The following is a 23,511-nucleotide window of genomic DNA, read 5'->3' on the forward strand; positions in this document are numbered from 1 at the left end:
TTACAATATGCAAACATAGCATTAATGCTGATAACATATTCACATTTTTTTAGTCACATTTTTGCCATTGCAGAGAGAACAGAAATAAAGTAACTTTCTGAAGCATTAAACAAAAAGTAAAATGATGGTGCAGCACATGCATCAGTGCAGTCTTGGTTACAATGTTGCATGCATGTTGCAACACACTACAAAAACAAAAAAACTACAGTGAAACACATTTTGGTATATTCGACGTTTTGCTTTTATGCAGTGACTGCATTATCAGAACATTACTCCTTTGATTGCGCAGTAACTGCAGGATATTCATGAGGTACTGTTTCCTAGCAACATAGCGTATGCGCTGTGTACTGTATGAGCTATAGTAGCATGTCTGTGATCACTAAGACAAAAGATGAATGAGATGTTAGAGGAATGTTTAAAGAAATGGGACAGACAGCTTTTCAAATATTTCCAGTTTATTTTTGTTACGCTGTTTTGTTTTTTTTCTCAATACACACATTCATTTCTGTTCCTGTCCACAGTGAATTGGTTGAGCCTCTTCGACTGATGCTGCCTCTAGATCAGGCTTTTTACAGCAAAGCAGCCCCTGTCAGTGTTGCATTTGTGATGGTATACAATAGCATAGCTGCACAGCTGAGAGAGCCCAGTCACGGGACCCCAGAGAGAAAGCATCACTGCATTGCTTCTCTCAAATCCTGCTGTATATTGGTGCTCAATTCGAGACAAATGTGCTCCTGCACTCATTCTGTCACCTGAGGGCAGTTGTATTGTATTATTCTGAGGTGCACACGGGAGCGGACTAGTGGATAAACATTTTATCTGCTCAGCTATTCATACTTGCATGAGGATTGTCTCAGCTTTGGCACTTCACTTCCCATCCACTGCAGTCAGATCCAGTTTAAATGCTTAATGAAATGTTTTTGATGACTAAAACCAAATTAAATTACTTTTGCAGTGCTTTTCAGAGCAAAGACAGATGGCTTGCATTTACACATTTTAAAGACTTGACATGGTTCAATTGGAAGTGAGGCAAGATGATTTCAAGAACATAAGAAAGGATTATTGCTTGCTCTAAGATCCAGTAGTCAAATGGTGGGGTTTGCATAGACTCTATGCTAATATTTCCCCCTATTGTGTGAGTAGCATTGAAATTCATTTATTCCACTATTCTAAAGCAGCTGTCTTTTTTACTAAGATCACATAATGCTGAGGAGAGATCTATATTCAAAACGGAAGCTTACTTTCTTGATTTTGCTGTCACTATTCATATCATGAGACCACTTCATCAGAGATCTAGTTGTACATTTCTAGTGTCATACTGGTTCATACGTGTATCATTAGCCTGTGTTGATAACCCCCTCAATGCTTATCTGAGTATTTGTATCTCCCTGTCTGCAATAACACAGTTGAGCAGATTGCATTGAATCGCTTGACAGTTGTGTCGATATGACCACCCACACAAATTTTTTTCTTGAGTGTATTTTGCTGCCGTGCTGCCGAACAACATCTCAAGTTGTCCCAAATATTGTTCTTTCAGAGTCAGACGCATTGAAGCAAGGAGAGGCCAGCTGTTGGCAGAATAACACATTCACACTTGCTTGTCTCCTGCAAAGTTGGGACAAAAGTCCATAGTTTCAGACACTCAAGTCTCTGATGGGCTGAAGATTCTGGTTGCACCATCATTTGAAAAAGTCATTAGAGTAGGGTTTTTTTCCTTTTTGTAACCGCTTGTATCAATCATGAATTCAGCTATTATAAGTTCTATTAGTCAGACATTATATATCATCCACATAACTATCTCTCTAATAAACACTTTTGTCTCAACAAAGGTTAAATCTTTCTACTTCGAGTTTGGTGGATTTGTTTTTGAGAACCTGAATAAGTCTTGAGTTCAGTTGTTTGGTGCTGAGTGCTGATCTTATTTTTGGGCTATATTCTATTGGAACTCAGTAGTTAGAGCATTCAACTCCTGTTGCAAGATATCATTGCCACTGGCAAATGTTTGATGTCAGGAATATTTTGTTACCTCAAAGATAATGTCACAGTTAGTTCACTTAGTAAGTGTACTTATCTATTTGCTTCTTACGATATTAATTATATGCATTAGGATGACATTTGTTCAAGTAGTCTGATGGGGTGAGCCAGAGACAATCATTATCTTGACACCATCATGACATTGGATCAAAATAACTTGTCATGGTCCTGGGTCTATGACCCAGTGTTTGATTTATATTCTTTGTTTTAGTTGTATTAATCGTTCTGTTTATTTGCCTCCCCTACGTCCATGTTCAATGTGTAGTCTGTCCTGTCTTTCATGTATGTTAGTCTGTCTCCAGGTTTATTCATCTGTTTTCCAGTTGTGTCTCTCACCTCTTCTGTTTCCTGTATTCAGTCAGTCCGTGTCTTAGGCTACGTTCACACTGCAGGCGAAAGCGCATCAAATCCGATTTTTTTGACCCTATGCGACCCTTATCCGATCATGCTATGACAGTGTGAACGGCACAAATCCGATATTTTCAAATCCGATCTGGGTCACTTTCGTATGTGGTACTGAATCCGATACATATCCGATGTTTTAGAAAGCGACTGCTGTTTGAACGGTCATGTCGCATTAAATCCGTCTTTTACGTCACTGACAAAGGACAGACGCCAATTATCAGCGCCGGAGAAGCGCCCGAGAAGACATCGCGAATGCTTCCGTAGCCTTAGTGTGTGTCCCATGTTTCCTATTTTACTTTGATAGTCTCCTGTCCTTTGTGCATTATGTTCAGTCTTGTTTTCCTGTCCTTAGTCTGATTAGTTCCAGCTGTGTTTTCCTCCTGTTTCCCATCCCCTCGTTACTCCTCTGTCTTCCTCTGCATGTTGTCACGTTTTCCACATTGCTGTGTGTTTCCCCGAGCTCCTCAGTTTTGCTCATTACTCTTAGTTTTCTCCTAGCTCCTAGTTTCTTAGTTCAGTTTCCCAGGTTCCAGTTTAAGTTATGTTTCCTTGTTTTCGTGTTTGGTCCTACAGCAATAAAAGCTGCCTTCCTTAGTTAATACCTTTGTGTTCAAGTCCTGCATTTGGTCCTACCTCTGCATGCCACACAGCACATCCATGACAACATCAGTCAACCATTACTTTACTGTATTTGATGCAGTAATGTAGTTGTTCATACATACATTTACAATAACACATATAGCTCAAGATTGCTCATTGCCTCCAGAAGGACTTTGCTAACATTCCTCTGATGGCAGGCAATGCAAAAGTCCAGTTTTGTTTGCTTTTCTTAGAAAACACAAAACATAAAAATGTAGATCTGATTGTCTGCAGTTGGCTCACTGCTGCATTTTATGGAATATTACTGCCACCACTTGCTGATAAGCAGAACAGAATCAAACAGGAGAGATCCACTTTCAGACACATACATACATATTGCAAACTGTGTTTTGGTGCTAAATATGCAAAATCATTTATGTCATGAACTGATAAACTAATGCAATTCTCACCATATTGTTGGTTTGAATTTAGCAGTATATCAGGATTGGTGATAATGAGTCCAAACAGCATGTAGTGTACCACTGATTCATTATGATCACCTCCCATTTGCTGTGCCCTTCTTCAGCTGTTTCACATTAAAAGTTTGCGAATTGAAGTTTTTACCATTTAGAAGATACTGCAGTTTTTGAATTGAATAATTGTTTTATCGGTTGTAGTTTAAATGTATGGATTTACTGAGGTGTGGTATAGGGTGTCAAGTTATGTAGATCAGATCAATCTTATTACATACCTGCACTGTTGGTGACGTTAAATGAATTGTAATAAACATTTGGACAGTGTATGCGTATAGCTTGTGTTTTTAAAAGCATGAGAGATGTACAAACATGTCTTGTGATCTACTTTTTGGATCATCTCCAGTAGTCATTAGAAAACCTACTGAGATGGAGGACTGATTTTTGATGGGTTTTCTTCCAGATCTATTAATAATGATGATTCTAATAATGTGCTGATAATGTACTGATAAAGAGCGTCATTTTTCTGTGCTCTGTTTCTTCTTGCTCTTGCTATGCAATGACTGTTATTTTCCAAGCCTTTTGTTGTATTGTGGGCTCACACTATCAGGGAGGCGTGGAGAAGATGATAGATGCAGAGAGCTTTCTGCATGCAAAGGCCTTGGATGCAAGTAGGGGCTCCCCATTCATTTTAAATAATTTCATGTTTCCTTCCACCAACTCTGTGTCCTTCCAGCACTATGATCAGAGCAATTGTGGCAACGTATTATTCAGAGGATGGCACCCATTGTCTTATTTTCTTCAGGGCGGACAAACACTTTACATTGGGAACAAAGTACACACTCACTCACACAGAAGTGCTGCCAATCATTTAGCTAGGGATATTGTAAGTTTGCTAGTGTATCATTTTCTCTCTCTTTTTTTAAAAAACTCAAGCAACATATGTACAAGACCAGACAGGAACTGTTAATGATAACCTGTTGAAAAACTGAACAAAGACAAAAAATAATAAACAAACCAATTTTCAACTTTCTTGAATTACAGAAATGTGAAAATGGACAATAAAGTTTTAAAACATTTTTAATAGAAATAAAATTCTGTATAAAAAAAAACTAAACATGCTTCACACACTTCATTAGTTTTCATGAGGTTTAACAAATACATAGATAGCCAGGCACTGTATCTTTTTGTATTTTTTTCCCCAATTTTAAGATATGTCAGGACATAAAGCAGACATCATCAATCTATTTAATAACATACATTAACTTACCATTTAATTTGGTCAGCACTCACATTTTATTCTGCAACACAAATGGTGTTGAAAGTAATACAGAGGGAGGCATGAAAAGCAGCATTGAATTCACAACACAAATGACCCCACAATATTTTCCCCAAGACAATAGAGGGCTTTTATACTGCACGAAGCCAACTCTTAATCTGTTCCGCCAACTCGGAGTGATTGATAGAGATATTGTATAGTTTTGCAATTAGAATTTCATTTGCTAAAATGCCTTGCAACTTCCTGACACCTCCTCCCTATCACAAGAGTGCCTGAAGAGGACATGATTTTTTTTCAGTAGCTGGTCCATTATGGATATCACCTTCAGGGTATATTGCATGATCCTCTCAAGGGCATACTTCATCTTAATTCCCCTACTAATGGATCTGTACAGCTAAGCTTTACCCTTACACTATGAATGTGTGAGAATAGCTGGTGGCAGTGGTGGTAGGGTCATCCTGGATAACAGCTCACAGTGAGATCTCCTGGCTAAAACACTGTTTATTTTAACCATGAGCCACTGTTTCAAAGCACATACAGATATGCAGAGGGCAGTGGCAGCCTTGGGCTAGCTGGTAATACAAATCATGGCCTTACTGTAGCACAGATAAACAATCACTCACTAGACCTTCACCATTTGAGAACAGTTTTTAACGTACAATAGGCCCAAACAATTTTTAACAACGCTGCAACAGAGTTTAAACGCATTCCTTTTTTTTTCCTTTTGTTTTTTTTAAACAACACAACACAGGATGTTAAAACTGGCATGCTCAAAATCAGCAGAGACCATTTTATATGTGTAGTCATTCTTATTAACTCATCGGCAACTTGGAAGAGGAAATCAAAATACATGGAGTCTGGTAAAGATCTGTTGCATTGTTGTGATGATCAATATTTCCAGTCATTTGACTCACGAGACCAGAACACATTTAGAAATAAAAACAAACACAAGCCCCTCTCAGAGATCCATAGACCATGTTTTCATGCCTTTTTGGTGTTGATTAATCCCTTGTGATGCCTTGAGGATTTGAAGATTAATTATAATTCACAAAACTGGCAGACGACATTAAGAACCTGAACATATTCTTACTCTTAGTTCAGTTTCAGTCAGCGCTGCGAAAGATGACGGAGAAGTCTTTAAAAGAGGGCATAGCTGAAATGTAAACACAGAAAAGGAAAGCTCCATCCTTCAGTCTATAGGCCTCTGCCATGCAAATATTTTCATTTTTCTTTTATGTATGTATTCTTGTGAGGCAGACCAAAGATGGAACCTTAAAATTGTGCTGTTATCTGTTCTGGTCCCCTGTTTTGTCCATCCCTGCATCTCATGTGCTCTTTCCACACAATGTTGCGTCTTTGTCCAATATTTCTCTGATCTCCACCCGCAAAAAAGACATATCTATTTAATTTATTTGACTTTATTTATTTTTGCCGGATGCTTGAAATTCCACTGCATGTTTTGTTTTCTTTGCTGGGACGGAAATCCTGAATCGTGATAACAACCTTTGTCCTTCAGATTGCATGGTTGCTGTAGCTGATGTAGGTTTGCTTTGTTGAAAACGCTGAAAGAGATGAAATGAGAAGGAAGAGTCAGAGTTAGATACAGTTGAGGTAAACTTTGTAACTTAAGAAAGGGAGCTGATTTGGGCATGAAGCTCTTTTTGTTTAGCTCTCTTCCTGTAGTAACAAGAGTAAGGAACTGCTACACAGGGCTGAAAAAAATGTGTTTAATTCCTGATTGGTTATGATATTCCTAGTTCTCAGGTCATGTTTTTCCCCTCAGCATGTGCCAAATGTAGCTATTACCTTTAGCCACCACCACCATTTTTTTTTCCTCACAGCTATCAGGAGTTAACTTTCCAGCTGTCTCCCCGGACCGTGTTAGCTGATTCTCTGAGTGGGAGCAGATAAATCCTGACATATCGCCACTAGATCTCAGCATTGGGGGGAGCTGGCCCAGACAGGAATTTTTCAATTTCATCAAGCCATATATCCACACTGGCGTTGACAATGACAAATGGCGCTCATTCAAATAGCCATACACTGTATAGCCCCTGTAAACGGTAACCCCATCAGGATAATTTGCTGCTGGCTATCAATTCAGCGTCTCTGCCTTCTCGACACTTATTTTAACAAAAGGCCCTTTTAACCATCCACACAAACATGAAGCAAGAATGGAATTAATGCTGCTCTGTTTGGATACATGTAGTTTTCGTGACTGGCCTCACACCATTGTGCTATTGTTACTGCAGAGCATTGTGATAAGTTTTACATTGATTTCTGGTTTTGTGCTAACAGTAAATATAATGTCAGCTATTTTATTCTCCTATGAAAGGAAACAGCTGTCAATACTTGTGGTTTAAAAGTGGGTGTGGGTGTGGGGGGCTTAAAATGTCTGACAAAAGGTTCCTTATAAGTTCAAGCCACACTGTGGGAACACATCCCGGCTGACAGACTGATAAAAACCTTTCCCTGCTTAAGGCAAGAAGAGTGTTTTGAACGCCACTTGAGTAATTTCTGCTGACTCAGTTGCTGAGGTCATTATTTACCTCACTAATATAAATCCACAGTGTGTCACTGACACAGGAGTGCCAAGCATTTTTGTTGGTATTGAGATTAGGAGGCATACACAATGATTCAGCTGCTTTAGAAAAGAGAGTCACACCTTTCTTGTTTTTTTTAATAATGTGTGCAAATACTAGACTTCGATTAGTGATTCAAATATTTATCTATTGAATATTGTTTCCGTTTATATATAGCATGTCAGTAAACAGTAATGAATGCAGATAGGTTTCCCAATCTGAAAGCTTCATTTTACAGGATAGAGCAAGTAAATATTTGCATTATAATGAATTGTAACCAATGGTTGCACGACAAAAATCAACAGTTTAAGTCAGAGATAAACTGAAAATTATTAGAAACCCAATTCCACACAAGAACTGGAACGCTATATAAAATATAAATAAAGCAGAATTCAAACAGATAGAAATAAAAAACACAAAGTTTACACTGAGACATTTTAATATTTCACGAATTAGCTCATTTTCAATTAGTTGGCAGTAACATGTCTCAAAGTTTGAACAGGGATAACTACGAGAACTACTGCAGGGATATTTTGCGATTGATTGGGTTAACTGGCAACAAGTCAGTAACATGACTGGCTATAAAAAAAGAGCACTTTAGAGAGACAGTGTTTCTCAGAAAAAAAATCTACAAATTGTAGAACAATTTTCAGAATAATTACTTCATTATTCATTATTATAGAATAATGGCTTTCAGAATAAAGACTTTGACTAACTCAACACCTATAGTACATTTTAAATCATATCACAAAATGATTTTGAGAATCTGAATAAAGGGACACAGGTCAGGGCTATGAACACAATTTGCTGTGCCATCCACAAATGAAGGTTAAATTTCTACAGTATGATGATTAGAAGAAACCATATGTGAAAATGATCCAGAAAAACCGTTGTCTTCTCTGGGCCACAGCTCATCGGGACTGAGGCAAAATGGAAAACTGTTCTTTGGTAAGATGAATAAAAAGATATAATAAAGAATTTCAAAAATGTAAAAACATGGACATATGCGCTGGACTAAAGTGGAGAGGGACCATCTGGCTTGTTATTAGCACTCAGTTCAAAAACCTGCATCTCTGAAAGTATGGAGGTGCCTATGGAATTGGCAGCCTGCACATCTGGAAAGGCACAATCAGATCTGAAAGGTATACATAGGTTTTAGAGGAACATATGCTTCTTTTTCCACATCTTTTTCAGCATAGGCCTTGCAAATGAAAAATTCAACAGAGAAGACCCAAGAATCCTATATTAGACAAGAATGGAACAACATTCCTCTCCCAGAAGTGAAGCAACTGGTGTTCTTCAGTTCCCTGATATTTACAGACTGTTTTTAAAAGAAGGGAATGCCGCACAGTGGTAAACACGGCTCTGTCCTAACCTTTTTTTAGACTTGTATGCTTCTGACTGGGCTGCACAGTTTGCATTAGCAGTTATTGACTCCGTGTTGGTTTCATACTGCAATTTTGTTACAACATGATCAATAAAATTTTTTTCCCAAAACACATTTAAAAGTGAAACAATCAAATTGTATCAATTTTTAACATGTGGTAAAGTCATCTTCATCTTTTTAAAGAAGGCCTAAAATTTAGACGAATGGACTTTTTTAAGGACGTGTGTTACCCTTGTTTACTTGTCACTTTAGGAATAGTTTGACATTTTGGAAAACATTCACTTTAATAAAAAGAGAAGATTGATGCCAGTAATAAAATCATACCTCAATGTTTTACAGGCGTCTTAGTTCCATTGTTGGACTCCAGAATATGCTTTCTAATCCATTCCTTTGTGACTTCATTCTCACACACATAATTGTGATTCCTGTAATGCTTCTTGAAAAACAATTTCCACAGCCTCACCACCAAATGAATAACAGTGGCACATTTACTAGATTCAATGAAGTGTTAAATAACATGCTATACATTTGTTAATAAGGTTTTTTTTCCACACTGCATCCTATCATTGCATCAATTTGTTTTACAGTCACGGAAGGACAAAACATTCCTGAACTTAAGCGAGCAGGTTTCTAGTCAAAGCTTTCCTCATTTGCATTTTTGCTCTTACACTGTGTTTCGAGGCTTTCGCACAGCTCGGTCTTGGCTTCTCCATTGGGTCTGAGTCCAGCCTTGGGGTTGAACTTGTTGGACATGGTGGCAGCAGTAACCACAGCCTTGAGGGTCCGTGTGCGCTTAGGCACATTCTGCTCAGGGTGGAAAAGAACCACATAGACCTTGGGCATGTAGAGCAACCCGAGGGACACTGAAGCACTCAGGCTCACAGAGATCGTCAGCGTGGTTGTTTGGATGTACATCTGCAAGAGGCAAAAACCAAAAATGAATGATACAAACAGTTTAACACTGTTTTGCATTACAGATTTTTCTGTGTGGGCAGTGACATGTACAGCACAAGAGACATGTGCTGTGCATCATTATAATTAGAGTATTCAATGACCCATGCGTTGGTCAAGGAGTTTTTAAACGAGTATCTACTTTGTCCAGTAGAAGCTGCAAAGCTATCTAATGAAAATGATGTGTTAAACTTGTTTTAAATCAGCATCTTATCTGCTTTTATGGTGTATGTGTGCTGAGCCAGCCAGGGCCACAGTGTTTACTTAATTTTCTGCCATTCTAGTTTTAATATGACTATCACGTCCACCCTGAACACAGATTTGATCACGCCAGCCGATTGGATCTTTTTCTGACTCATAATAAGCAGGCCCATAAAAAAGAAACAAGCTCATGAAAATTTTACACATGGTCAAATCCTCCAAATTATGGGGGAGGGCAACAGAGTATCATCTTCATTCATTCCATTTAATTGTTTGCAGAACTGCAGCAAATTAATGAGTCATCTTTAAAGATGCAATAAGGTAGAAGAAAAGCTTATGCAATTTCTAAACATCATACTGTGGTGACTGATTGAGGAATGATTTTACAACTGGCTAATATTGGGATACACACACACACACACACACACACTATCTATCCATCGATAATCAATCGATCGAGATAGAGAGATATATAGAGAAAGGTATATAGAGCGAGATATAGATAAAATATATAAAATTTAATTTTTACATATATATAAAACTGAAAGTTCAGTTCACTAAAAAGGAGGAGTTTTGTTTGGATAGAAATTGTGCTTGCTGTAATTTACTACACCTGGTAACACACAACAAGAATCTAATTATGATCATTTATCTGGTGTAACTACATAGACAAATGTATGAATACTGTGAAGTCCAGATAATGAGAGATTTTGTTGTTCCTTTAATTCCACCAAAATTGTTCCTAATGCATCAAAATTGATGGTGAGGCTTCAAATACTGTAATGGGCTATAACCTGCTGTGGGTGTAAGATTTAATATATTTACTCGGAGGATGACAGGTGCGAGTAGTAAGGATTATCCTCTCTGTAAAAAATGAAAAATACTTATATGTGAAAATATAAAAACAAAACAATTATGAATGGGCTTTAGCATACAAATAAATGCAATGTCTTCCATTAGATTTATTCTTAATGTAGATTAACTTTCAGCATGTCCATCAATTTCAAAAGTGTTTAATGAGACATATTTTAGTTTACTGAACAGCTGAAAAAATAAGAGCTCTTTTGAGGACCTATGAGGACCATTTGTGTTTTGTTTTTCCCTTTAGAATAGAGCAGCAGATTTCCAGTATGAAACACTGCAACACGAATCTCAATGGAAACAACAAGAAAGACTGAAACGAGAGCAGGTTTTTCATTCTTTGGTTACCATAATCACTGATTTACAAAGATAATTAAACCACAGTCGACTACGGTATTTAAATGAACACACACTGCCAACAAATCAGAATCTGTTATTTCTTGCAGGGACAATATTCGAATCAGACGATAAATCCTCTCATGCATAGATTTTTACTCACTAGTATTTTATTTGTTGGTAATTTAAGAGTCAATCTTTCTTTTGACTAGCTTACGTTTTTCCTCATCAGGTCTCTGCTATTTTTTGATTCAACAAAAGTAACCGCTTCTCATACGTGACCTCTGTTTTAATATGTTGTTTGTTTTTATTATTTTGACTCTCCACAGTGCTTTCCCTATATACTCAGCCAACCCTCTTTCCATGTGAGACTGCTGGCTGAAGAGAAGAAGGAAGAATGGAGTCAGTATTATAGAGAGACAGCTGCAGCGCTCCCCTCCCAGCTGTGGGGAGTATTAACCAGTGAACTGCTCAGGGCTTGGTTCACTGCTGCCTCAGGGACGGACTGTTGAACCCAAGCTGTTCATCACATAAACAGAACATAAAAGTGTTCTGCTGCCTTTCACCCAGGAATAATATCATCTTAAAATCCATCCTCTCGGTCACTGATTATATACCGAGTTGGCAGGCACAGAATAAATAAGAACAGTAAAATGACTTTAAATCTGAGAAGATAATATTTAAAGTCTGCGTCAGAATAACATTTTTTAAAAATTTGAAAATTATATTCTCAATCATTTCAGTTTTGGTCTGTAAAATTATTGAAACAAGGAACAAAAGACTCTTAAATCATCTTTGATGTCGAGCAACTAAAAGAAGTCAGTTATCCTATGTCAGAGCTATAAAAACTTGCTTTATTTGTGGCTCAACTAATCAACTAATCAACTTATCAAAGCAGTTCCAATAATAACTACTATGATTATGTAACTGTACCATATCTCACTGAAAATTAGGTCACGTTCAAGCACGTTCAAGCACAATTATTGTTATTATCATTTAATCTATTGTAACCTTAGGTAATTTTAAATTTTGAACATTATGTCAGCAGTGATATAAATCAGGACAATCAGTAAGCTGTCACATTGTAGAGGCTGAGAATAGAATATAAGTGGATTTAATGCCAAATAGTACAGTGTGCAAGAATAATAGTTTATTTTATATTTTACATTTAATGTTGGTGATAATATACATTGGCCACTTAATTAGGTACAATTGTTCAGCTGCTGATTAACACAAATATCTAATTAGCCAAACAGTAGCAACTCAAGGCAAAGTATGTAGAGATGATCAAGATGACCTACTTAAGTTTAAATGGAGTAATGTTTGTATTTTTGTAGGGTCTCTATAATAATACCGCCATTGTGAATTGGTGCTATATAAATAAAATTGAACAGAATGGGGAAGAAAGGTAATTTGAAGGACAGCTAGTCAGCTAAGAACAGGGAACTGAGGCTACAGTTTCTAAAATTAGACAATACACGATTGCAGAAATGTTCCCTGGTTTTAAGAGTCTTGACTTCTACAGCAAAACATTCAGGTGGTAGCGTCAGAATTTGACATAAACATGGCTCCATTCTGTCTTATTATAACAGCTCAGTGTGGCAGTTGTGCAATGGCATGGGGGATATTTTCTTGTCATGCTTTGGGCTTCTTAGTACCAACTTAGCAATACATCACAGCCTGCCCGAGTATTTTTGCTGACCATGTCTATCCCTTTATGACCAAAGTGTACCCATCTTGTGATAGCTGCTTCCAGCAGCATAACAAACCATGTCATAAAGCTGAAATCATCTCAAATTGGTTTCTTGAACATGACAATGAGTTCCCTGTACTCCAGAGGCCTCCATGGTCACCAATCAATCTCAGAGCACCTTTGGTATGTGGTGGAACAGCAGAGTTACAGCATGGATGTGCAGCTAACAAATCTTCAGTAACAGAGTAATGATATCTTTTCAATATGGACCAAAATCTAAGAGGAATGTTTCCACCACCTTGGTACATCTATGGCAAGAATAACTGAGGCACTTGAAGACAAAAGCGGTCCAACCCAGGACTAGCATGTGTACCTAATGAAGTGACTAGTTAGTACATGAACAGTTTTCTTTTTTGAAATAAACAATTATTTGTTAATTTTACCTTTTGAATCAATTGTAACAGCAACATAGACAAAGTGATAGATTTTATAGTAATTGATACCTTCTTATAGATGAACAATGGAAAAACAAATCAGCACATTTTATAAGCTAATGTCAGCCCTGCCTGTTTGTTGGTCTATGGTAATATGTTATAATAATATGTATATAATATAATATGTTATATGAAAGGAAATTATTGCCTTGACCTTACTTGAAATCAATATATTATTGTTTGGTATTTCATCAGATAGCATGTGCCATGAGAAAAGAAACTTTCATCCCCTCTCTAATGCCTCATTGATGTTAGCTTACAAATGGAGTCCTGTTTTCAGTGTCAGAGCACATCCAATATTCAGTCCATTAATTTGTTTCCTCCTGATTGAAATGCACCTGAGCATTCAATGACTGGAGCAACTTGGAAGAGAAATGAAGAGAGATGCCATATATCTCACACACATATCATCACACTGCCATTAGCGTAGCTTGCCTTAGGCAAAACATAACATGGAAGAAGTACTCATAGTCGCATTAATGACTGAACTAGATGGAAAGAAGGCAGGGATCTATCAATACCTGGAGGATCAGTGATGGGAAGAGTCCTGGAAATATTTACTCAAGTAAAAACATACTTGTGTACAACAGTACTCCAATAAAACGTAGGTGAAATAATGGTATTATTAGTAAACATGGCTGTATTACACAAGAGGAAGCTGAAGAGCAAGGGTCGCCTCCAGAATTTTTTTAATAGGTGTAGTCATTTTGGTGGTAAAGAAAAGTAAAGAAAATTTGTTATATGGTGATAATAAGTCTGGTGAGCCACACCGAGCCTAAAGCAAGTAAATGTAGAGAAAAAGCTCACAAACTGACATTTTAAAGCAAAAAAGGAAGCTGCAAAATGTTTATGCACAGTGTAATGCACTCACACAAATACTACATGCAACTGAACACAGTGCTTTGTGTAACAGCAGTTAGGCTGCTGTTGTATCTGCTTCTCTGGGCGTCTGAATTTGCTCTTTGGTCTCAGTTTCTCTGCTCCACTAACAAAAAAAAAAAAAAAAAGAATCATAACAGAAACGATAAGGTCATATTTAAATGTTGATTTCTTATTTACTCCTACACAGCTCAACTTCTGTCAAGCCAGAGATCAAGCAAATGCAGCATTAACTGAGCAACAATGGTAATGCATCCTAAATAAGCAAAAGTAGCAAGCTAACGTTTGTTAGATCGCCAGGCTAACACAAACTTAAAACATTAACAATCTGCTATACCCATGACCTTTGAACTGAAGTCGTTACAGTTAATTAACATACAATACTTTTGCAGAATAGGTAGTAAGTAGAGTTTTTGTAAGAGAGGGCCTCTACATGGTTGTGAAAACACAGCATAATGAAGCTGTGTTGCCTTGGGCTTGAAGATGTATTAGAGTTGTTTTTTTGTTGGTAACTCTGCAATTGATTTTCACATAAAAAATACACATGAAGATAACCAATAACGATAATCTACTTTCTTACAGTAATCATAGGAATTGTATTTCATTATTTTCACTCCTGTAGAAGTGATAAAAACAATTCCACACCCTGGCCTACGGTGAGTAGAGCAAAAGTGAGTAAAAACATCTCTGATAACTCATAAGATTAATTTGACGGCTAATAAATGTGAACAGACTGCATTTTCAATTCAACCCAAGAGAGTCTCTGAGGCAGGATGCAAACAATCAAATTTATTTAAACTTGCATAATTCCCTCACTATATTAAGGCACTGTTTTTTCTCAGCATGCTATGGAAGTATTGAGCAGAGGAGTTTGCTGCATGAGAATTCAATATAATTGCACTCTAATTAAGCCAATAAACAAATAGAAGCCTTAGGGGACACAATAATATAGCTTCATGGCAGATTGTCATTTATAAAGATCATAATTCTTTGGCCTTGATTAGCTTCACGGCCTATCCACCCATTATTGAAGCAACCAGAGGTCAACAGAGGGCTGCGGTGCTCTAGGCCTAATGAATGCAACAACTGCTCTCTGAAGTCCAAGATGTTGCTTAGCTTCCTCTGCTTCATAGCATCAATCGTCATTATTTATTACAGAGCCTGAGGGGCATTACTGTGAATAACGCTGTTTATCTTACAACTGAGAAAAGACAAAGGGAGAAATGGATAGGAACATGGAATGGGTGGTAACAGGTAGCAGGTATGAACACAGATTACACTGTGTAACACAAAAAAATAACAAAAAAAACCCCACTCCTGACTCTGGTCTGGTTGAACTGAAACTCCCACTTCTTTGTCTGACTACCACTTTAACAGCAGTTTTTTTGTTTTTGTTTTTTTGTCCTAACGGTGCCAATAGTGAGATGGAGACTTCATACAGAAATAAACAACACCACTCAATTCATCAGACGATTCATGCACTGTAATGGCAGGACCTCTTTGTGTGGGCTAAGCCCATTGTGCTGTAGCCTCATTCCCATGCATGCTATTGTCTGCTGCCCCTCCTCCTGCCTATGTCTTTGAGACAGCCGCTGATTTAGGCAGTTTCTCCAGGTAAGCAGGTGTCACATCTATTCCTGAAGGTAGCATAAACACTCCATAGATAGACCAGATGTCCTCGTTTAAATGATAGAGAAAGCTTCCTATGGCATTCGTTGCATGTATCTTGGCACCAGATGACAAATAAATGACGGTGCTTGTAATGCTGAGGCAGAGGCCTGCTGTAAACGGGTGATGAGTGCGTACACAGCTAGATAAGGTAAAGCGAGACCCAAAGGAAGTGGAGCATTTAATTGCTCTGAAAGACTCGTCAATGTGGGCTGTGAAGCTTTGTGCAGCCTGACATTTACAGTACAATGATTATGAGGTGTGTTTGCTTTGACATGTTAATTCCTTAAATAAGATCATTGTTTATATAACAGCTCAGCAAATCAGTCACGGGCTTTATTTAAAAAAATAAAACAAGAAGAAGAAAATCTGGCACAGCAAAACTAGCTAACTTTCCTGCTCAACTAACAAGTTTTCCAAAATGCAATGTTTGTAACTGTTCAACAGGAGAGAAATTTTATTTGTCCACACTTCCTAAAATGGTTCTGAATCTGCTTAATGATCTAACTTCCTATATTTATTCCTGTTATCCTTTTCCTCATTTCCAAATATATATATTGTTAAAATGATGAGTGGTCATATTATACACGACCAAATTCATAACCAAAGAGGAGAGCATGCTGAGTCTTCCTACTGTTGGTTCTGTGCAGTATGATGCCAATGAGAGCGTGTATCCTTAGGATAGTCATCCCAGGTACACAGCTGCTTGTCAGATCTTCTATTTATGAGGAGCAGCAAATAAGAGCAAAGTTGGCTGTAAGTGAGAGTAAGAAAAAGGCTGAAGCTGCTTGCTTTAGGCAATGGATACATTGTGTGCGCCAACATCCCATGTAGATAAAGATTATTTTGAACCATCAAACTACTCTAACAGAGTAAAAATATGGAGTTAGAAATGGGCATAACAAGTTTCCTTAAAGGTCTTATTGGCTTTGACCACATTCATCAGAAATGTTGACATGTAAATGGCAGCTATGTCACTGTTTTCATGGTAACAGAAGAGCACCACTGGGGGCCTATCCTGTCCGTTTCTCTTCACTTCAGCTTTTCAGTTTAACTCAAGCCACCTGTAAAAGTTCTGACCACTCTGCAGTGGTAGAGTGCTGTTACAGATCATCTAGAGTTGAGATAATGGTGGATATTTGTTTGTCCTGATGAGGCAGATTGCATAATCTCCTAAGTGCACTAAAACCTGGAAGATTGTCAACAATCTTATGATGGTTAGAAGTGCAATCAAGCCCATGAACATCCCTACATTTGGAATTTTAGAGTATTTAGGGTGTCAGTTTAAATAGGATAGAGGACCAATACTGCAACTGTGTACAAGAACAAGATGATTATTCTTTTTTCTTTTCTTTTTGCTTAGTTTTGTGCACAAAAATATTCTCGAGATTTTCAAGCAGTCTTCATCAGACTGTGTGCTGTGTATACAGGGAGTGCAGAATTATTAGGCAAATGAGTATTTTGTCCACATCATCCTCTTCATGCATGTTGTCTTACTCCAAGCTGTATAGGCTCGAAAGCCTACTACCAATTAAGCATATTAGGTGATGTGCATCTCTGTAATGAGAAGGGGTGTGGTCTAATGACATCAACACCCTATATCAGGTGTGCATAATTATTAGGCAACTTCCTTTCCTTTGGCAAAATGGGTCAAAAGGAGGACTTGACAGGCTCAGAAAAGTCAAAAATAGTGAGATATCTTGCAGAGGGATGCAACAGTCTTAAAATTGCAAAGCTTCTGAAGCGTGATCATCGAACAATCAAGCGTTTCATTCAAAATAGTCAACAGGGTCGCAAGAAGCGTGTGGAAAAACCAAGGCGCAAAATAACTGCCCATGAACTGAGAAAAGTCAAGCGTGCAGCTGCCAAGATGCCACTTGCCACCAGTTTGGCCATATTTCAGAGCTGCAACATCACTGGAGTGCCCAAAAGCACAAGGTGTGCAATACTCAGAGACATGGCCAAGGTAAGAAAGGCTGAAAGACGACCACCACTGAACAAGACACACAAGCTGAAACGTCAAGACTGGGCCAAGAAATATCTCAAGACTGATTTTTCTAAGGTTTTATGGACTGATGAAATGAGAGTGAGTCTTGATGGGCCAGATGGATGGGCCCGTGGCTGGATTGGTAAAGGGCAGAGAGCTCCAGTCCGACTCAGACGCCAGCAAGGTGGAGGTGGAGTACTGGTTTGGGCTGGAATCATCAAAGATGAGCTTGTGGGGCCTTTTCGGGTTGAGGATGGAGTCAAGCTCAACTCCCAGTCCTACTGCCAGTTTCTGGAAGACACCTCCTTCAAGAAAAACACGATTTTCATGCAGGACAATGCTCCATCACACGCATCCAAGTACTCCACAGCGTGGCTGGCAAGAAAGGGTATAAAAGAAGAAAAACTAATGACATGGCCTCCTTGTTCACCTGATCTGAACCCCATTGAGAACCTGTGGTCCATCATCAAATGTGAGATTTACAAGGAGGGAAAACAGTACACCTCTCTGAACAGTGTCTGGGAGGCTGTGGTTGCTGCTGCACGCAATGTTGATGGTGAACAGATCAAAACACTGACAGAATCCATGGATGGCAGGCTTTTGAGTGTCCTTGCAAAGAAAGGTGGCTATATTGGTCGCTGATTTGTTTTTGTTTTGTTTTTGAATGTCAGAAATGTATATTTGTGAATGTGGAGATGTTATATTGGTTTCACTGGTAAAAATAAATAATTGAAATGGGTATATATTTGTTTTTTGTTAAGTTGCCTAATAATTATGCACAGTAATAGTCACCTGCACACACAGATATCCCCCTAAAATAGCTAAAACTAAAAACAAACTAAAAACTACTTCCAAAAACATTCAGCTTTGATATTAATGAGTTTTTTGGGTTCATTGAGAACATGGTTGTTGTTCAATAATAAAATTATTCCTCAAAAATACAACTTGCCTAATAAGTCTGCACTCCCTGTATACTGTGGAGTGGTTTTCTAGGAGAGTACATGGCAACAGAATAAAAAAAAACATTCTCAAGGCCGGAACTTTAATTGGGAAAAAAAAAAACTTGACTCCAAGTCAGTGTAAAGCAGGAGGTCATTGAACAAAATGCTCTCCATCATGGACTATCCCTCCTAACTCTCTGGAGTACACACTACAAAGACAGAAGAAGGCATGCTATTGCTCCTATTGCAGTAATATTACTGTTCTGACTGACTGTTACTGACTATTTTGATAAAATCATCATGATTCCAATATTATTATTATTATTATTATCATTATTTTTATCATTATTATTATCATTGTTATTATATTATAATACCCTTACATTTAGCTAGAAGTCCTGTATACGGCAAATTTCAACAATAGAATTTCAACTACATGCATATCTGTATTCAGCGTTCTTGGGACTTTAATTTAGGGTGTCAATTGTCTTCAAGGTTTTGGAACTATCTCTTCGGCCACTTCCACAACACGTTTTGGCCTCCCGTCCACACTTAGACGGCGTTTTCCCTCAAGGAAAACGCTCTCGAAAACGCATACATTTGAAAAAGGTGCTTTTGCGTCGCAGTGTGGACAGCGAAAACGGAGACTTTTTGAAAACGATGACACATTTTAGTCATGTGATGCAGTCAAGTGACCAATTAAACCAAAATAGCGGAGGACATTATACAGCAGTTGCTTTGTTTGCTCTCAATTTTGACAGCCCTATTAAAGATTAATATCAGTTTGTACATGCTCCAGATAGCTTTTCTTCAAATTCTTTAATTATCACTCGCTTTTGCAACTTTGTACTTTTGTGTTACTCGCAGCAACAAATCCACCTCATTGTTAGTCCATTTAAAAAACTTGGTGCTTTTCCTCAACATTTTGCCGCGATGTTTCAAAGAGCCAGAAAGTAAATAAACGCCAGACAGAAATGAGGCAGGTCGAATCGTCTTGCGTTTCAAGCATGCACAGTACTGGAACATAAGCATTTTTGGCCGTTTCAATGTGGACGCACAACTCTGTGAAAACGACTGAAAACGATAGTGCGGACGCGGAGCGTTTTCAGACAAAAACGCTGTTTTCAAATCTATCCGGGCTAGTGTGGACGTAGCCTTCGTTACAAGAAACCAATGTTTCCATGTTCTGTGGACATTCATCTGCTTTGACCTCTGCCTTCTTAACTTTGATGTATTTTTCTACAGTGATATCTTAATACTGGCTCTTCTTTGCTCTCAAGGGACAAAACTCATTCTAATTCATTAAGCTACATCCGGTCTTTGTTCCCATTATTTCTAAGTGCTTGGTAAAAAAAAAAAAAAAAAACATTTGCAGTAGCAGTATGCTGTGTGGTCTGACAAAGCTATAAACCATATTGGAGAGTAACTTAAATTAAGTTTTTCAGACTCAACACTCAAAAGCCCTTTTGGGTTATATATTAAATATGATTACTCTTTCTCAAATGAGGAAAGAAAAAAAATGTAGGACATTTCCCTGAAGCTAAACTTCCATTTTGTGTTCCATTTTGTGCTTTACCTTAACATAGCTCAGGGCCAAAGTAAAAGTTTTCTAAATGATAAAAGTAAAACTGTCCTCCAGCCATGGTGTGTACAGTTTTCCACAGGAAATAATAATTAATAAGTGACTCATGTAATTTAGATCAAGAAAAGTGTTTTATATTAAGACTGGGTGAGAAAAGTTTTCAGGGTTTGTAAATTAAATTCATCTGAGGTATAGAAGAAAGGAACAAAAAGTAGGACTTCACATACCCTTCAAAGATTTTTTTTTTCACTTCTATTTTACTATTCAAAGCCAGGCTAGCTAATGGATTACCTCATCCTCTAAAAAAGCTGTTCAATCTCTCTGTGATTGTATAATTCTCTTTCATCTTCAGAGAGAGGAGATGGAATGATTAAACAAAGAACTCGCTGATCTCCGTGGCTGGTGTTGACATGCGACTTCAGATGTGCAACACTCACATTAAAAAATAATGTGGGCTTTGCACTTGGACCAATTCTTCTTTACTATGTATGCTACGTGTATGATAATGAAAAATGTATAGTGATGACAGCTGATGGTTTTTTTCTTCCTCTGACTATATTGAGGAAATGTAACATTAATCAAGCAATATATGTGAAACTCAACTGGTGTCTCAGTTTTCAGCGTCTGAATGCTGTTGTCTGCACCTTTTCTGTTCATGCTAGTTAATATATGGGGTAAGAAGAAGCCTGTAGTTTGGACTTCATAGTATTAATACAACATGCAGCATATGAAAATAAGTCATTGTACTGCTGATCACATATTGCATTAATATAATACAATTGGCTACAGTCATATGCAGATTTTCTGCAATGCTGTAAACTACAGAAATTGGGAGGGGGCGGGGGTGTGCTCTGAGCCACAATACACACTTTTCTTCCCACCAAGCTAACTATCACAGCCAGTTTCCAGGCCAGCATTTTGATGCATTGTTTTGTTTAATCCCAAAGGGAAGAAGGTAAGGATTAATTTGTTGCATCTGTCAGACCCATGCTGGCACTGCTGATAATGTCCGTGCCAGTTTTAGGGCTTTTTTATTTTTTTGCCTCACCACTGCCCTCTCTTGTAGCCATCGAGCCCCTTTTGTTACACTGCCAAAACACCTCTTTCAACTGGATCAACACATTGCTATTGTGTCATTGTTGTACCCCTTTGGCTTTGTCCCCAGACTTTCTCCTCTGAATGTGAGGTCCAAGCCCAACCTCCATTTCCATGTCCCATTTGGATCCCTCTTGACCTCAGTGCTCCCGCTGAACACAGTCCAGGTCTATGGTTCAAGAGGTCGGGCACATTGATTTGACATGGGAATAAGAGTGTGAGCTTGTGTTTATGTAAACAGCTCATGGTTCCCTAATGCACTGTGGCATACAGCTGTCACATATATGTGAGTCACAGGCTTGTGTGTTGCCTTCAGAGTTATTACAGAAACATTTACATTACTTTATGTGTACACGTTGCAGATCCTGTATTCACAAGCCTCTTTTTAAGTTCTTGGTTTTTATCATTACTGGCACTACACAAAATGTTTGAAAATTACAGAACAGCAGTAAAGAAAACTGAGTAGAACCATAATTTAGCCTTGTCATTATATAAAGTATATAATTAGATACATATTTAACATTCAAACAGCACTTTAATTCAGCAGACCTAGGTGGATCTAATTATAAATGCTTAATACTGCAGGAAGGCTTAACCCAGTGGTCACCCCACCACCCACAAGAGGTTGATTAACTGGATAGAGCAGTAGAGAAAATCTTTCCTATAATCTTTGTTTCATGTCTTTCTTGATAATTGTGATATTCTACTAAAGCAAGATAAAGACAATTGTTAAAGGAAAACAGGGAAACCAGGTAATACTGGTTGAAGTCAGTAAGTAAACCCACTACCTGTTAGTTATGATAAGACTACTTCTGCTTTACATGGTCACCAGCCTACAATTATTTGTGAGGTTATGTTTTGTCTTCTAAATAAATGTCAAGAAATATAAGAATGCCAAAAGCCATACTAATAGGTGTTAAAGATAGACATGCAGCTACACAAAACTAAGCATGTCTTAAAAGAAACTGACAGACAAAAAATATAAATTGCACTCCAGTATTAGTTGTAAGCTTACCTTTTCTGTTGATTGTGATGTGCCAAAGAAGATTGGGATGAATGCTAGCCAAATAATGCAGGTGGTGTACATAGTAAAACCAATTGGTTTGGCCTCATTGAAGGTCTCCGGCACCCCTCTGGTTTTAATCGCATAGACTGTGCAGGTGACCATGAGCAGCATACTATAGCCAAGCAGGCAGATGAGGGACAGGTCAGAGATGTCACACTTGAGCACACCACGAGCCAGCGCTGGGTTAGAGGTTCTCTGGTCCTCATAGTCAATAATAGCTTTGGAGGGATCCACAACAAACCAGATGCACACCCCGACCAGCTGCACCGAGGCCAGGGTGAACGTGATGACTAGCTGTGAGGCTGGAGAAATGAACTTTGGCGCGCTCACAGACATACTACCCTGCTCGAAGATGCGGTAAATACGATTGGTTTTGGTGAGCAGAGCAGCATAACTAATGCTCATCCCCAGACCCAAGAAGATCCGACGAAGGGAGCAGATTACGACATCAGGAGCAGAGATCATCAGGAACGTTGTGGCATAGCAGAGAAAAATGCCAGTTAGCAGGACATAGCTTAGCTCCCGGCCTGATGCTTTCACAATTGGAGTGTCATTGTAGCGAACGAATGTGACCACCACAAACAAAGTGGCCATGATGCCAATGACTGCAACAAACACAGGGATGACTGCCCACGGAGAGCTCCACTCCAGCTTAACAATGGGGATTGGAACGCAGCCTGTGTGATTCTCATTGGGCCTCAAATCAAAGTGACACATCTTACACGTGTAGGTGTCTGCCTGGTATTGATAGCCATCGCAGCGTTCGCAGTGCCAACAGCAAGGGATGCCCTTCACAATCTTCTTGCGCTCACCAGGCCGACAGGGCTGGCTGCAGATTGAGGAAGGGATCTGACGGACACCACCGGGCCACTGCATTGAACGAACCTAGGAGGGAGGCAGAGGAATGTGGAAAGGGACGAATGGACAGAGAGAGAGAGAGAGAGAGAAGAAACATCTGAGAAAAGATTTTAGTGTACAAAGCTCACAGAATTGCATACAGCTGAGATAGGTAGACAAA

General features: G+C 38.4%; 1 protein-coding gene across 6 annotated transcripts in view; it reads right to left on the reverse strand.

Moving 5' to 3' along the window:
• Positions 1-4,553: 4,553 nt before the first annotated feature.
• Positions 4,554-23,511, reverse strand: part of LOC100700221 (metabotropic glutamate receptor 4) — a 183,902-nt gene continuing 164,944 nt past the window's right edge. For 4 of the 6 annotated variants that reach the window (XM_003453665.5, XM_013276610.3, XM_013276609.3 and 1 more), the window contains 3 exons: positions 22,443-23,378; positions 9,408-9,654; positions 4,554-6,332 (listed from right to left, as the gene is read on the reverse strand). In XM_003453665.5, coding sequence (XP_003453713.1) covers positions 6,283-6,332; positions 9,408-9,654; positions 22,443-23,378 — 1,233 coding nt within the window. In that variant the 3' untranslated portion in view covers positions 4,554-6,282. Of the gene's footprint in view, positions 6,333-6,357; positions 8,488-9,063; positions 9,176-9,407; positions 9,655-22,442; positions 23,379-23,511 lie in introns of those variants that run through there. The other 2 variants (XR_001225175.3, XR_003220071.1) reach the window with 2 other exon arrangements.

Source organism: Oreochromis niloticus, linkage group LG5 (assembly GCF_001858045.2).
Source record: "Oreochromis niloticus isolate F11D_XX linkage group LG5, O_niloticus_UMD_NMBU, whole genome shotgun sequence".
Classification (NCBI taxonomy): domain Eukaryota; kingdom Metazoa; phylum Chordata; class Actinopteri; order Cichliformes; family Cichlidae; genus Oreochromis; species Oreochromis niloticus.